Source organism: Denticeps clupeoides, chromosome 5 (genome assembly GCF_900700375.1).
Source record: "Denticeps clupeoides chromosome 5, fDenClu1.1, whole genome shotgun sequence".
NCBI lineage: Eukaryota > Metazoa > Chordata > Actinopteri > Clupeiformes > Denticipitidae > Denticeps > Denticeps clupeoides.
Genome location: NC_041711.1, coordinates 20,075,416 through 20,092,111, shown reverse-complemented (window position 1 = coordinate 20,092,111; position 16,696 = coordinate 20,075,416). Strand labels below are relative to the sequence as shown.

General features: G+C 40.8%; 1 protein-coding gene and 1 non-coding gene across 3 annotated transcripts; one reads left to right on the top strand and one right to left on the bottom strand.

Moving 5' to 3' along the window:
- The first annotated feature begins 936 nt into the window (after nt 1-936).
- On the top strand, nt 937-16,234 carry pudp (pseudouridine 5'-phosphatase). 2 transcript variants are annotated; one of them, XM_028980850.1, is made up of 4 exons: nt 937-1,038; nt 1,306-1,524; nt 1,629-1,858; nt 15,360-16,234. In XM_028980850.1, the coding sequence occupies exons 1-4, from the start codon at nt 972-974 to the stop codon at nt 15,543-15,545; spliced, it is 702 nt and encodes a 233-aa protein (XP_028836683.1). In that variant the 5' UTR covers nt 937-971; the 3' UTR covers nt 15,546-16,234. The 2 variants fall into 2 exon arrangements, with proteins under 2 accessions (XP_028836683.1, XP_028836684.1); XM_028980851.1 differs by lacking the exon at nt 15,360-16,234 and adding an exon at nt 5,534-6,372.
- LOC114791381 (U6 spliceosomal RNA) lies at nt 9,810-9,916 on the bottom strand. Its single transcript, XR_003749991.1, has one exon. It is a non-coding gene; the product is annotated as a U6 spliceosomal RNA (small nuclear RNA).
- Nucleotides 16,235-16,696: the final 462 nt, after the last annotated feature.

The window sequence follows — 16,696 nt, the reverse complement described above, 5'->3', positions numbered from 1 at the left end:
CTTCATTATATATTTGTACAATTAAGTCACTTTACGCTGACTATTGATGCCTGGGAGTCTTTGGAAACTAATTAAGTATTAATGTATAGGGACAAAAATCCCCTCACAAGTGTTGCACAATCCCCAGTAGGGTAGCTACACCGAGGAAGGTAGACAATGCTAAGTAGAATGCGGGCCCTCCTTCATCCTGAGCCATTCAGACCCGAAATCCATAGCCTCATTAGCCGTTTCAAGCTATACGTTTTCCTCCACATTGCCTTGACATTCCTTTTTCCTAATGAGACAAATGCTGTTTACACTGAGGTCTCCAATTACCTCTGGAAATATGGTGGAGCTTCCTGGTCTAAGAGCTTTCACCACACCTTCCTGGCTCAGCCTCCGGGCTGCTGATTAGACTGGGGTGTGTGCTGATGGATCCAGAGTGTCAGAATACAGCAATTAAGCCATCATGATTTGCCCTCTGTGTTCTTTGAAAGCAAGTTGCATTAGTTTTTCATTCACTTATAAAAAGGTCCATTTATTTCAGGAAGATAAGTGAATTTTTGTCTGGAAATATCTGATACTTATTTACAGGAACTTCTATTTTCCACAATAAACAGAAAGGTATTTAAAATCAACATAATGTTTACTTTAAACATTATAGAAACATTATAGAATTTATAGAATGTTAAAATCTGAGTGGCGGTCGACTTAGCGCCTTGTAAACTACATTACCCACAAATCCTTGCATCAAAAAGATCTGGCCGACCATAAAAATGACTGTCTCTTTTTTTTATCACGCCAAATATTGGACTCATCGCTCACGCTACATTAAGATAGGCAAGGATACCTCATTTAAAATTCATCTTTTTGTATTTTTCTGACATTTTCTGAAGGTTTTATATTATCACAATGCTTAAGAAAATGTAGGAAGTACGCTTTCAGTCGGCCATATTATTTCTAGTTCACAGTAAAGCAAAAGGCAGCGTAAAATGTCAGCGGCGAAACAATTTAAGACCGTCACCCATGTGCTTTTTGACATGGATGGGCTGTTGTTGGGTGAGCATTAATATTTTGTCCTACCAGCCTATCCTTATCTTTGAGCTGAAAGCACTAGTTTTGTCAAATCGCGATTCACTTTACCTTCTGCACACAATGTCATACAGAGCTAATGAACCACCCAACATGAATTCGCTCCTGATAATCCATCTGAAAATGTGACGGTTCCTACCCTGTTTCTATATAACCATCATGTTTGAGGTTCATTATCCCAGTACTTTGTATGCTCTCTACATCACTTATTTGTTCCCTTTCCCCCCTGTGCAGACACAGAGCGGCTGTACACCGTGTCTTTCCAGGAGATATGCGATCGCTTCGGTAAAAAGTACACATGGGAGGTGAAGTCCTGTGTAATGGGCAAAAAAGCCTTGGATGCTTGTAAAATTATTGTTGATAGCCTTGAACTTCCAATGAGCCCAGAGGAACTGCTGGAAGAAAGCAGAAATATACAAAACAGAATATTCCCTACTGCATCCCTCATGCCAGGTACTGTTATCAGTCCAGTTATAATTGTGTGTCAATTTAATATGTTATTTTAATACTGATTGAACCTTAATAAAAAAAAAAACTCCATCCTTCCCTTTAACCAGGGGTGGAGAAGCTTGTCAGACACCTACACAAGCACAGTGTACCTATGGCTGTTGCCACCAGCTCAGCAGGGGTGACCTTCGAGATGAAAACCAGTCGCCACAAGGACTTCTTCAGCCTCTTCAGTCACATTGTCCTTGGCGATGACCCAGACGTGAAGAATGGCAAACCACAGCCAGACTCGTTCCTGGTGTGTGCTGGCAGGTTCGCTCCTGCTGCCAGTCCAGAAAAGGTGAGAAACGTGTGAGCTTGGAGAGGCGTAAGGACAGAGAGATTTTAAAGTGCAACAGTGTTGACAGATCCTAAATGTTGAAGTATCATAACAACAGCTTAAAACAACTGTATTTTGTGAAAAAGGATCAAATACATCTCATTTCCATTCAGAGGTTGCTCAGAAAATCTGCTTCATAAACACTTATCACTATAGACTGTGCATTATAGTGTATAATGTGTAGTGTAAATCCATGCTTAAACCACTCATCATTGTTTACATCAAGGGGGTCAAACTCAAATGCACAAGCAGCCAAAACTTATAGCATCTGGCAATGCAACTGAAGCACTGCATTATGGGATATGTAGTTTGTGCAGTTCAAAGCTCCGGGGCATAATAATATATCTATATTAAATAAGGTTTGACACCTATATGTCACATCATGCATTGATAGGCTGTAAAGGCACATGAGACGACTGTGCATTAACAAGCCAAGTATGTCTGTGCAGCCAGATGAAGGTGAAGTGATTGCCATTGTGATACACAGCACAGCACACAGTGACACAATGCAATGTGTCCTCTGCATTTAACCCATCACCCTTGGTGAGCAGTGGGCAGCCATGACAGGCACCCAGGGAGCAGTGTGCTTTCCTTACCCGGTAGGTGCTGATGAAATAATAAAATGAATCGTACATTATGTTTTCAAAATATTGATTGCACAGAGGGTCAAATTATGGTACAAATATGACAATTATCGTACTTCTGGCAACACTAAGGTGTAATGAAAGGAAGAGGTAGAGAAATGTCTTTTTAGGAAGCAAAGTAATTGTTCCAAACAACTGTTAGTACATTTTGTCTAAATATACAGTACAAACAGTTCCTCCATAAAGCTACTGTTAATTTACCTTCTGTGGTTGCCTAGCAATTAAAACACGTATTTAGTCATTAAAATATGAAAAGTGGATAAAGGGGTTATGGTAATTAAAATGTAATTAAGGATACAGAAAAGCAAAATAGTTGTTGTAGCATGTTATGGATATCAAATATGTATTGGCTTTTAGTAGTGCTATAGTTAAGATACATGAAAATCAATGACGATTGATGACATGAAGTGACATGAAACAATTTTTTCTGTTTTGACACTTTTTTTTTATAGCACTGACTAAATAAAATTTAGTCAGTGCTATAAATACGCAGTGCTATAAATACGCAGATTAGCACGATAAGTTATTTCTAGTGCATTATTCCAGAATGATTCAAAATGATGACCATTACTTTTAATGCATTTTACTAGCCAGACCATGATATAAAAAACACCCCCACACATGTCAAGTTTAATAACTCTTCTGAATCATTCAAAAGATTGCATTAACATTGTGAAGATCTTACAGTTTTTTTTTGACTGACTAAAGATGTTCATAAATGAGGAAAAAAAAACACTATCCTCTCAAGCAATATGTATGTACTGTGCATATGCACAGTGGGGCCAAAAAGTATTTGGCAGCCACCGATTGTGCAAGTTGTCTGACTTAAAAACAAGTAAAAATATATTGAAGAAATCGTGGTGGGAAATTTCCAGTCTGGGGAGCTGCAATAAAGGAAGTCAATTGAATTGATTATCCAAGTTTATTTTACCATGGCCATGGGGGGAACACGCAAGAGAACTCCCGCCTTTAGTAAGTTCACAAGCATATTTATACCACTGTGGGTAATGAAGGGTAGCTTCACCATTGGCGCCTGGACAAGGACGCTTGTTTGGAAAACGTCTTAGCCTTGTACATCACCAAGGTTTAAATTGAGAAACACTTGTTCTTTGGCTGTTCCATGACCAAAGGTGAAACACGTGGAGTGTCTGGGCCTACGGATTCTTTCTTCTACAGAAATCACATTGTATGAGTTTTAAAAGTGGCAAGAAATGGCAATATGTGTAAAGAGTGCTTTCAGAGATGGTCAGCTCAGACGGTCAGATCTGGAATTTAGTCTGTCATCATAAAGGCCTTTGTCTTTTTCTGGAAAAACGTTGACCAAGCATTGTGTCTGGCGAATGGTGTTGGTGACGTCATTTTCTTGAATGCCCCCTCAACTTCTATAGGCCGCTCTCTTCATCATCCCGCCTCTATCTTCCTCATTATAGCTACAGACGGTGTGTCCTGGGGAAATCTCATTGTGACAGACTCAGACTTTAGTTACAGTATTAGGGGACCACTAAGACCTATATAAAAGCAACAAAAAAAACATATCAGAGGAGCATTCAAATCATTTATTTGTATATAGTGTAGAAAGTAAGTATTTAGCACCTACAGACAAGCAATTCTATCCCTCACAGACCTGTTTCTTTAAGAAGTTCTTATTCTTCACTGGTTACCTGTATTAATGGCTTTTGTTTGAACTGGTTGTCCACATAAAAGACACCTATCTACACCTTCAGACAGTCAGACTCCAACCTCCACCAGAGAGCTGTCTAAGGACACCAGGGACAAGATTGGACACCTGCACAAGACTGGGATGAGCCATAATGCTTTGGTGCTGCTTTTCTGCAAAGGACAAGATGACTGATCTGAATCAAAGAATGAATGGGGCCATGTATCGTGAGAGCATTGAAGATGAAATGTGGCTTAATTATCCAGCATGACATTGATCCCAAACACAGCGCTTAAGCAACAAAGGAGTGGCCACGTAAAAAGCATTACAAGGTTCTGGAGTGGCCTATCCAGTCTCCAGACCTCAATCCAATATGTCATTGCCAAACAAGCTTACATTACAAAGTATTAAGGTGTATTTTTGCTATTGACCAAATACTGATTTTCTGGACCATTATACAAATGAATTCTTTAAAAACCATAGAGTGTGATTTCCTGGATTTCTTTTACTTTCATTCTGTCCCTCACAAGTGAAACTTCGATGAAAATTATAGACATCTCTTTTTAAGTCGGACAACTTGCACAATCTGTGGCTGCTAAATACTTTTTGCCGCACTGCATAACCATGTTAATCAGTTAGCTACACTGAACAATGTGTAATCAGTCCTTGAAGTTGATGTGTAGTACTAGCAGGTTGAAAAGGAGAGCGTTTGACCTGCACATTTGTGTTGGTGGGGCAAGACAGACCTGCACATGTTAATGTTGCATTTTATCAGCTAGAAAGAGGAATAACCTTTTGAGGAAAATTCCGATTTGGAAGTGCAATCCGATCACAGAAGATTCTCCTAAAATCAAATGAATTTTTCCATTCTTTTTTTCACCTGGAGTGTTTGGAAGGATGCTGAGAGGCACTTTCTAATGTTTCTGCTGCCTGGATACGAGGATGATGAGGATCTGCTAATCTTAGCGGAGGTGATTAAAGTGACGCGTGCGGCGAACGTGAGACAGTCTGTCAGGCTGAAGACTCTCATTCTGCTCTTTAAGTGCCACACTTGAGGTGTGCAGGAAGCTCACATAGAAATCAGCGAAGGAACAAAAAAAGAATGACTACAAGGACAGTGAGGAGAGGTCGAGAGACTGGCCAGCAGAATACATTTTCAGTTGTTAATTATCTCTCTTGCTTTAGTTCGTGAGTTCAGGTTTGCATCATTTGTTCCTTGTTCATCTTCAAAGCAACGGTTGCTTGCCTCATTTAAATTGAGTTCACAGATGTTTCCCTGAAAGATTATCCAAGGGGAAGAGGAGCTTTTCTCAGGTGTGTGATGTTGCCAGGCAGGTGCCCGCCTTCGTCCCGATGAGAGATGCAAAAAAGGCTGTTGAGGGTGGATCGATAGAGTCGCGGACGTCCAAACACCAATAAAAACGTGAGAAAAAAAAATCACAGAGGGAGAGGTGTGGGAATAAAATGTTTTCAATGCCAGATCACATGGGTGAAGAGACCATTTAAGCCTGATTAAAAGAGAACTAGTTTAAACTGTGCGTAATTGGCATGCCTTTAAAACGCATTAAACACCCCTGTAGAGTACATTTACATTGTATGCCTGAATTGTCTTTATTTCTGTAATGACTCTCCCTGTATGCCAAAGGCAGGAAATCAGTGCATCTGTTCTTTGGATGACAGCAGAACTCCGCGTCCTGCATCTCTGTGAATCTACAGTAAGGTTCATTGACCCAGTAATTGTCCTGAAGATGTCTCCTTGGAGAAGAGCTTTGTCTGCTGTGCAGCTTGTTTTGCGTGTTGCAAGTCTTCTCGCATTCAGACACTGACACCATTGTGACATTGTGTTTATATCTTCACATTGAAACCCGTCCATTGCGTTGAACCCCATTGTTCACAGCGTTGCTGCTGAAGGATGCCTTCAATTTTCAAAGAACGTCTGAAAAAAAAATACAGGGATCGTGAAATGAGAAACGAGAGAATGATGCTGCAGCATCTCCAGCAGCTGTGATAAGGTACCCTCGATTTCAATAATACATCTGAAGTGTGGAACTTCAAAGGGCACACTGGACCGGGCCTGGTCTCAGCATCATTGTAGGATCCTGAGATCAGTCAGATGCTTGAAGGCTCAGCTGAGCCTCCTATTTATTTTTTTGTTTTTTTTCTTCTTCTTCTTTTTCCCTCAATGAACTGCTGAAAGTGCAGTATTGATCAGGGCTTACCCGTTCTATGCCAGCTGCAGTGGTTTATTCGAGTGCCATTTGGTGAGAACTGTAGGGAGTTGCTTTTGAGCCTCACTTTGGATGCTTGAGATGACATGAGCAACGCAGGCAGAATACTAAGCAGCACCTCAGACGTTTGGTCCCTCCAAAAAAAACAAGACAAAAGGCCTTTCACAGGTGAGTTATGTGTATGGAGCTAGTAATCTGTCTCCATTGCGACCAGAGGCTGGGAAATGGCCTACCTCCTCCCAGAAAAGTCAGGCATTCTTTTGTCCCCCAAGTTCTTAAAAAATATAAGCGGGCAAGAAGAGATTTCATGCAGGATGCCGTGTTGAGTCTCACTCTTCAACACTAGTCCACTCCAGCTTCTTAGAAAACAGGAAAAAAGGGTATCATTCATCATAGTGACAGTGCATAGAAACATTTACATTGGTATATTTGAATTTAACAGTTTGGGAAAAAGGGAACAGCAACATGTATTTTCAGTTTGAGCATTTTATTGTGTTGCTGGAGGGATTGTAATTTTAAATCTGCGTTTTGGGTAGCTGTCTGCTGTAGATTTTTGGGGTTCACTCTGTACCCTGTTTTCTTCTCAGGCTGTGTTAGTTATGTTGTGATATGAAGATTAATTATGAATTATGCCATGACAGGCTGTCTTTCACTGTAAGAGAGATTCTGATATTACCATGATTAAATTCAACAAATATAAAAAATTATATTGGTGTATTTAATCATGGTAATATTAGAATCTCTCTTACAGCGAAAGACAGCATGACATGGCATATTTTCTCCATCAAAATATAAATATATAAAAACACCTTGACCTGTCTTGACATGGACCTGTGAAGAAGACAATAGCAGCAGATCCATCCAATTCCTGTAAACTGCTTTTTTTTAAAACTGCCAATTCCTGTAAATTTAGCTTTTCAGCATGTGCCTGAATGAACTGAGATCAACACCATGAGATCAACACTATGTCAATTCATCCATGAACAATTTTTGCAATGTGCCAGTGTACCTTCACTCCACTAGCTTGTCTTTTCCCCCTCAGGCCCACAATCAAGAATAAATCAGACCAGACCTTCTTGATCCTTTGCCCAGTTGTGCAGGTCTGGAACTGACATGACCGCAATAAGTGCTTTCTGTGATGGACAGGTGTCAGCATGGGCATTCCAACTCAGCCTGCAGGTACGCTGGCTGTGATGCACTGTGTGTTCTGACACCTTTCTATCATGACCAGCAGTATGTTTTTTTAGCAGAACTACAGCAGCCGTCCTGGGCTAACCTTCCCTTTCCATCACTGAGCCTAGGCACCAGTTCTCTTTTCTTACCCCTTCTGGTGGCATTTTCTGCATATTGGGAAGACACCTTGAGATTCTCTGAACCAATTGCCTTGCATCACAGTTCAGTGTATATTTTGCTTGCTTCTAACAGAACTGTCTGGCTGTGTTGCTCCCTACATATCAACTCCATGACAGCAGTCATTGAGATGACTGGTTTTATTCAATGTAATATGTACAATATATAACAAAAGTTATAGCTATAGTGTACATAGAAAGCCCATTTTTTCGACAAAGCTTCCGTTGAAGCAATAAACTAATTAATGTACTGTGTACTGTAGGCAATTTAATGTAATCATCTCTACTTTTGTATTCAAGGTCATTAAATAGATTGATGAGTCCATTTGTCTCATAAAACCCTCTCTTTTCAACCCTTTCCTTTTTAAAAGTAAAATATGTTCGTTTTAATGATAATGATCCTGAAAGTGTTTAGATAAATAAAGAGCAAACAAATGGGGTCTGAAGAAGCATTCAGAAAAGTAGCTCATTTTAGCTCGCAATGCGGTCATGTCTGGAACAAGGGTCACACTGTAAGTTGATCTCTCTCTCTCTCTCTCTCTCTCTCTCGGTCCCTCTCTCTCTTTTTCTCCCACTTGTGTAGAAAACTATGCTGTGATTATAGATGTTTTATTCAGTCTCAGCTGAGCTCTTTATCTACATATAACCATTGTCACAGAAAGTCCTCCCGGAGATGTTGGTGTTGCTGCGCTAAGCAAATCTGAGGGCCAGCTTTGTGGTTTCAGCAGAGGGGCGTTAGTGTTTATTGAGGGGAGTGAGAGTATTGATCACACACCTTCCTTCATCTGAGTAAAATGCCAGCAGGGCCTGGGGAAATGAGATATGAAATTAGAGATTAAGTCCAATTTATCATCAACACACATGGCCATCATCCTTTTTAATGCTCATGCAATAGGTTCCAGTGGGACGAAGATAGGTCCTCTAATGCAGAACCATTTAAACTCCTTAGAACAGAGTTTATCAGCTAATATAAAACTGACAGTGTCGCTTCCATCAATAAAAAAAAACAAAAATTTTGCTGACGAGACCCTTAGAAAAGTATCTAATAGAATCCTTGGGAGTTCAAAGTTTGTCTGCAACCTTAGTGCAGGCCGTGCCATAAAAAAAAAAAAAACCTTTGGTAAGCACTTTCATGTGACCACTGTACCAGTGCAGCAAAATGAATTTTGCATGAGCATCATTTAGTTTCAGCCACAAACTCAAGATAGGACTAAAGCACTAATATCTCCACAATAATTGGGGGGGGGGATTACAAGAAGATGTGGCTGTGATGTTTGATAAATTAGTAGTTAGATCAGGTGTGTCAGGTCTGTGCTGTCACAGAGTGGTAGAAGACTTGGACGCTGATATTGTTGATGTTGTTTTGATGTTTACTATGGTGCTGAGCTGAATTTGCTGCATGTTCTCAGAATTACAGATGTCCCTCCATTGATGCATCCAGCTCTTGTGTCTTTTTTTTTTTTTTTTGTAGATTAATGGTTGAGAAGTCCTGATTTAAGCTTTTATGAGATTCCACGATGCAAATTAGAACAATACAAAAACCCATAACTAATAATGCTAAAAGGTGTTGACAGGCAGGAGGACTCTAGCCTCATTGAAAACTGATATTATATGTAGGATGGTTCTATTTCAGGTTGGTCCACATATAATTTGGTTAAACATGGGATATGGACATGATTTTATCTGAACAAGTGTAATGGTAGTAATAGTATGTGTAATAATATGTAATAATTCAGCTACACTTGAATTATGATATTAGATGAGAAAATACCATAGCATACCTGTCATTTGGTCAAAAAGTGAAGTGATTGTCATTGTGCAGCACAACACACGGTGCACACAGTGAAATATGTCCTCTGATTTTAACCCATCACCCTGAGTGAGCAGGGTGCAGCCATGACAGGCGCCCGGGGAGCAGTGTGTGGGGACGGTGCTTTGCTCAGTGGCACCTCAGTGGCACCTTGGCGGATCGGGATTCAAACCGGCAACCTTCTGATTACGGGGCCACTTCGTTAACCACTAGGCCACCACTGCCCCAGTATGGAGCACTTCACGGATTTACGTGTCATCCTTTCGCAGGTGCCATGCTAATCTTCTCTGTATCGATCCAATTTTAGTATATGTGCAGCCGTTGCAAGCACCGTGCAGCCGTGGCCAGGTAATAATGACATATGAGTTGATATAACCTGGCCTGGTTTCTTTGTGGACTCATTTATCCAGACTGATTTAAGGAAAGAAAGGGACTGTGCGGGAGTCCAGCCTGACTTAAATTCTCTGTATTCAGTCATTAGGCACCAAGGGACTGAAATCAGATGGTTTTGACATGGCACCCACTGTTTTTGAGGATGCTTTCTTGTTCTAAGCCTTTTGTTTTGCTAGTTTTAATACCATGATGCCTGTTAAGTATTTCTCATTTCTAGGGGTGGGACAAAACAAATCAATACAGCAATACATTTTAAACATCCTTTGGTGATAAGTTAAAAAAAATAAATTGTTCTCAGTATCTGCTATTTCAAAATGAATCAAATCCAAGCAATGAATTGAACTGAAATATTATAATCTATAACAAAATGTTTCCTTTAAATTTTTTTGGCTTATCTTTGCAGAAATTATACTGATAATTAATATATCAATTATCCCAGTATTGTGATCTAATCATTGTCATGGGGAACACATCGTACCGCAGGATTCTTTGTGATCCACATCCCTGCTAATTACTGACAGCATACTTTACTACATGGATTTGTACCTGTGGGATAATATTTTCCTTAATTTAGCTCTCACTAGTTCAATAATTACATGTACTGTCCCCCAAGAGCAGCATTTGGGGTGGAGGTTAATGCTGCTGTAGGTCGGCTGGTTGGTATTTTGTAGTAAGGGGTGTTGACCACTAGGCTAAACACCTCTCGCCTCCGCCTCTCTCTCTCTCTCTCTCTCTCTCTCTCTCTGGACAATTTCCAGGATGTTGAGGATTCGGTTCTTAGACAAAGTGATGGAGATGTCAATAGCCACCCATTGCACTCCTCCCCCGCGGCCTGAAAGTTCACTAACAAAGTCTGGTGCTTCCACATGTGTCCGGCCTGGCTGGCTGCAGTGTGGGGGTAGTGTGTTTTGCTGGCCTGTAACAGAGATGATAAAACTGTGCGTGTCTGCCCCCGCAGCTCGCCGCAGGCACTCCCATCATTTACAAGATGCAGCGTGCAATCTATCACTGTCAGAGCACTCTTCCCTTTAACAACCATTCCTCCCTTACTCGCACGTCCTGCCTCCATTTCCCCAGCGCTCGCGGCCTGCATACGACTTCCCCCAAACATCTCTTCCGCCAGCTCTTCTGTTTCATATGCAGTAGTTGACATTAGGCTTCATTCTATGTTGCGATGCAGAGATTCCTTGTTTCAGGTTGGGTTTTGCTTCTGTAAGGCTGCATTTTGTACACACGACTCCAAAAAAATGTCAAGTATTTTATGTGCAATCCATCACCAGAAAATGATGCATATAAACAAGAGATGAAAGATGTAATTTGTCTCACTAGTGTTGTTTTTGTCATTCCGTGAGTCGGCAGGTACAAAACTGGAGTTTAAATATCAATACAATTTGCTGGTTTAGTTAAATAGAGTTGCATTTTCATTGACTAAAATGTGACTAAAATGTCATCAGTTCTCATTGACTAAAACTGAACTAAAATAGTTGATAATTCTGACCATGTGCTGTGCTGTGTATCACAATGACAAACACTTCACTTTCACTTTAAAATATGACCAAATTGCTGAGACTTTTAGATGCTCAGACACTGATATGAGTATGGACTTGATTAAGACTAATAAAGGCTGAAATGAGAGCTTGCACAGTGTTATCTGATGAAGAAATACATAAATCCATGAATAATTCTATAGTTGTATCTTCCAAGAGTGTGCGAGCGAATGAAAACGAAAGGTTTCTTACCAAAGTAGCTGTTTTATTTGGAAATGAGAACTAATGGGAAATCCTTGGCTGACCCTTGCATGTATGCTGAAGGGATTAGTGCTTGTATATGAGTGTGTTTCGGATAGTGTGTACTCGCAAGTGTGTTTGTGTGTGTGTGTGTGTGTGTGTGTGTGTGTGTGTGTGTGTGTGTGTGTGTGTGAGAGAGAGAGAGAATGAGAGATGTGCGGAGCTCATTGTAGAATTGGGAGCTCTTTCAGACAAGGCTGTGGCACACAGACACAAGCTCCACTACACCACTGACAGCAAGAGGTAATTTAATGAGATTTTTTTCCCAAGGCCTGTTGCAGTCTCTTTCCTCTTCATGGTATTTTCCTTTCATTGTGTGCCTGTGTGTGCGTGTGTGTGTGTGTGTGTGTGTGTGTGTGTGTGTGTGTGTTTGTGGTGCTCAAATGTAGAGGAAATGTTAGTCACACTGAGAGACTGCAATGGTCATCGGGTTCTTGACATTTTCCAGCAGCGGTTGCTCGCTGATGGAAAGCCGTGTGTCAGGTCAGGCCTGGTCCGTTATGGAGATGTCATTGCGGCGCAGAGAGCGAGCAGCTTGGAGCACACTCCACATTTATCTTCACATATGAAGTGGTAAATGTCATTCCATGTTACAGTGTGATCATGGAATGAAACCAATTTATTAATGGTAGTGGTGATATTAATATATAGTTTGAAAATTCATTTTGTTACTATTTTGTTTCTGTCGTTCTGTGACCAATATTCAAGATTATATCACAATTCTAGCTATGGATGCTTCACCTCATGTAACACAGATACATTCAATAATTTTTAGTTTTATTTCAACCATTTTACCATTAGTGATTTGACCAGTAATAATAGTCAGGGTTGAGTTCTCTACCCTGAGATATTGGCCTTTTTTAGACACTTTTTGATGTTTTGAGAATAAGAATGTGAACAGTACTGAAAAGCATTATAGATGCTTATACCAGTAATTCCATCAAGGTAGCATAGTATAAAAGAGATGTGATGAGATTTCACTTAAAATTTAAAATCAAGATTATAATGAACATACTATGCAAATATTTTGACACATAAAATTATGGATAAGATCGATATTTTATGTGGCTGTAACAAACCTATTTTCTAAATTGTAAAAATTACAATAAGCAATTTACAACATGCTCTGTTGGCTGTCCACACGTCCTCATGCCCAGATTTAGCGGTAGTTTTCTCCTCCATCTGTGTGCTGCAGTGCTAATTCCGATGCTCTGTGACTGTCGAGTAACCTGCTTCTGATGAATCTTGCATGTGTGTGTGTGTGTGTGTGTGTGTGTGTGCGTGTGTGTGCACGAGCAGGGTGACAGCTGGCAGTTTCCACAGCTGTTTCTACCTGGAAAGCCTCTGGAGCTTCTCTCCTCATGTTCTTTTTGATGTCACAGGCCTTGTTGCGGGCCTTATAACAACAGTATGATTTATGCATTAGATACAGTGCTCAGAATAGGCCGGTACTTACGAGTACACACTAGTGATACCTTTTACTTTTCTATTTTTATTTTTTTTTTTTTTGCCAAGTGGTACTTTGCACAAGTTGCTGACACTTTTTTCTGCTCCATCCTTATCAGGCTCTGGGTGACTCATAATGACCTTTTATAAACTGCATTACCCAGGAGACACTATGTGACTCTCTCAGAAAGAGACACACGAGAGAATAATAAAGTGAAGTGATTGTCACATGTGATACACAGCACACAATGCACACAGTGAAATTTGTCCTCTGCATTTAACCCATCACCCTGAGTGAGCAGTGGGCAGCCATGACAGGCGCCCGGGGAGCAGTGTGTGGGGACGGTGCTTTGCTCAGTGGCACCTCAGTGACACCTTGGCGGGTCGGGATTCGAACCGGCAACCTTCTGATTACGGGGCCGCTTCCTCAACCGCTAGGCCACCCCTGCCCCAGAAGGGCTGAGATGAAAAATGGGTCTACTTCAGCCACCTCAAATTACAAATTACATCTGTCCCTGTAACTACTGATTGTGAGTTGCTGTGGATAAGGAGTCTGATAAATGCTGTAAATGTAAATGTTAGCTGGCATCCGCCGCTGCAATAATGTCGGATACATTATTCTTTTAAAAAGCTGTACTTGTCGGGATCGGGTCGGAGTTTTAAGGCCTGATTAAAGCTCTAATCCATGGCTACATCCACTCGGACAGGCTACTCACCTCTCTTTGACTGACTGCAGCATGTGTACTTTCAAACGTACAGGAATACCTGGACCACAGCCAGTCAGAAGGGGCCCCACCCTTCATGATCTCTGATTCGTTTAAAATACTACATGGACCTAATATGTGTCTGTTGCTCGAACCACAGGGAGGTCACAGAGAGTTTGTTTTCCCCTGAACGCCTGGTCGCACCGGTGCCATTGAGAAATTGGGTCTGTTAAGAGGGTTTAGAGAATGGATGGAGAGATTTTCTATTTTACTGTATTATAGTTCTGCGTTGGCTGAGGTGTTTTGTGACAGATGTTTTGAGAAATCCTAGGGCAGTTCTGTATATGAAGCTCTTCCCTCAGCCTGCCTCCTCTGTGAGATGGAGACATCTCTTCTGGATAATTACAGGACCTCTGTGGCGTTTTGCTTGCTGAACGTCCCTAATCCTGATGAAAGTAACATTGTTAGCTAAAGCTGCTGTTCAGTTTTTTTTACCTGCTCTGCTCAAGACAAAGCAAGGGCTTCCAATTATTAGTGATTTGCTTGGCTTTTTGAATAATTTGGAGTTTTAATTGGAGACCATGCCCACTTACCAGTGATCGCAATTTCTGCTGCAATTGCAAGCCGTTTTACTAAATGGGGCTTATGCATGCCAGCGCTGTAGGTTGTTCCTTACAATGCACAGGGGTCACACCCATTGTTCCTGTTCAGACATGTTCAAACATAAAGTGCCTCCATTTGCACTTTTTTCTTCTTATTATGTAGGGTTGTCAGTTACATAGTAAATATAACAAATTAATTGCACATTTTGAAATTAATTTATCATGATTAATTCATAAGACTAAAGCTTGCTAAAAAGCAGATTTTAGACTAATACAGAGACAAATGATGAAAGCGGCTTAGATGGGGAGTGAGTGTGGTTATTTTAAATAAAACGCTGCAGACGTAATTAACCAATTAAGTCTAATAGTTAATTGGGGAACTTTATATGCTTTAAAATCCTGCCTAAAGGTTGCTCCAGATGACATGCCCAAAAATGTTGTGAGCCACGTGTCACACAGTACTGTCTGTGATATGATTATTTTCATCTGGTTGCACCCGATTTCCTGTCTCTGCACGCTAGAATAAAAGAAGTGTCTCCTCAACAGCAATGCATCAACTTCATTGTCTGTCTCCATCTGAATGTTGGGATTTCGCACCTTTGTCATAGGTCAGACACCACACAGGATTTAAACATTAATTGAATGTGTTTATTGTTAAATATTTCTAAAGGAATTGCAATGTTTAACATGTTAATTATAATATTATTGTTGCTGCTGTTGTTTTCCAAGATTAATTGAGGGTTCTAATGGACTATGGACTTTTCCTGCTTTTCCAGAAGGTCTAGGGTTTGGAGCAAAGTCAAATTATTGAACATCTGAACTTGTTATTGGTGTCTTTACAGTGCCTGGTCTTTGAGGACGCACCCAATGGTGTAAAAGCAGCCCTGGCGGCAGGAATGCAGGTGGTGATGATCCCTGATGCCAACCTGGACCGTGCTCTTACCCAAGAGGCTGCATTGCTGCTGGAGAGCATGGAGGACTTCAGGCCTGAGCTCTTTGGCCTCCCTGCCTATGACCAGCTGGACTGATGGTGGAGCTCCTTCACCATCTCACAGCTTAACAATGAGACTCAGTCGTTGACCTCAGTGAATATCGGTGCTTTTGATTTTGCACAGTGAATCGTGGTGAGGGGGAGTGATGCACGCCTTGTTTAAATTCTCTCACATCTGGCCACAGCACAGGCTGTTGGACTGCTGTTCACATTGATTTTTTTCTCTTTTACACAAACACAGCTTTGAAGAAAACCCCTAATGATTCTTTATTGAATTTTTTTTACTTATAATTATCATTTTTATGTTTAAAAATTCAGGTAGTAATAGGTTCAATGAACCCAATTCAAGTGACAGATGTTTACTAGTTATAATAATCCAGTAAAGGCAGTTTTTTTTTTAGCTTTGTCCACTTTCCTTTAAATGCTGTTTGACAACACAAGCCCTTCCCAGCCCCCACACACTGACCCACCACACTCTGCATAACCATGGCAGGAAACAGGATTTCACTGTAAATCCACTTCCATACCATCGTGGCCTTTCATGTCCGGTAAAGGCTAATCTAGGAGGCTTTTCCCCTCCTGGCTCTCCACTCAACCCTTTAACTACAGAAAGCATTCTGGTGTGTGCATGTGTCCTGTGTTTTAAGAACTTGCGTGTGTTGAGTGTGGGTGAGTGTCCTCATCATAATTTAAAATACCAGTGTAATCATAAATGTGTGTGTGTCCCCCCCCTTGTTTGTGGAATAAATGAATATATAAAATGATAATGTGTTTTTGTGATCTAAGAGTCTGTGTGTGGGGGCTGAATTAAGCGGAATGCAACGGAAATTGCTCCGACTTCATCTCAGTTCTCAGAAAGCTCTTGATTTCAAAGAACTGCATAAAAGTAACTTATTACCTTCAATCTAAGCTACGCAGCGAGCAGGCTGTAACTTTTTTTTGGAGGGTGGCAGGGTGCTTTATCTTGCACGTGCAGAGTTCTGCCACGTTTCATGGATACGACTGGAGATACAAAGCTTTGTGAAAGCATCCCATCATGCCTGGGTTCATTAAAAATGCATTCCATATTTATTTTCACACCATGCCCAAGCGAAGCCACCTGAGTGGCTTTGAGCGAGGGGTGATATTTCAGAGATGAAAAATTGCACAAATTGGCTTTAGATGCTTTCGAAAGGAATCCGTATGCTG

Bases quoted from the DNA above. Each gene is read 5' to 3' on its own strand.
- pudp (XM_028980850.1), top strand. From the start codon at position 972: ATGTCAGCGGCGAAACAATTTAAGACCGTCACCCATGTGCTTTTTGAC. The intron at 1,525-1,628 runs GTACTGTTATCA...CCCTTTAACCAG, and splicing joins TACTGCATCCCTCATGCCAG to GGGTGGAGAAGCTTGTCAGA. The intron at 1,859-15,359 runs GTGAGAAACGTG...GTGTCTTTACAG, and splicing joins CTGCTGCCAGTCCAGAAAAG to TGCCTGGTCTTTGAGGACGC.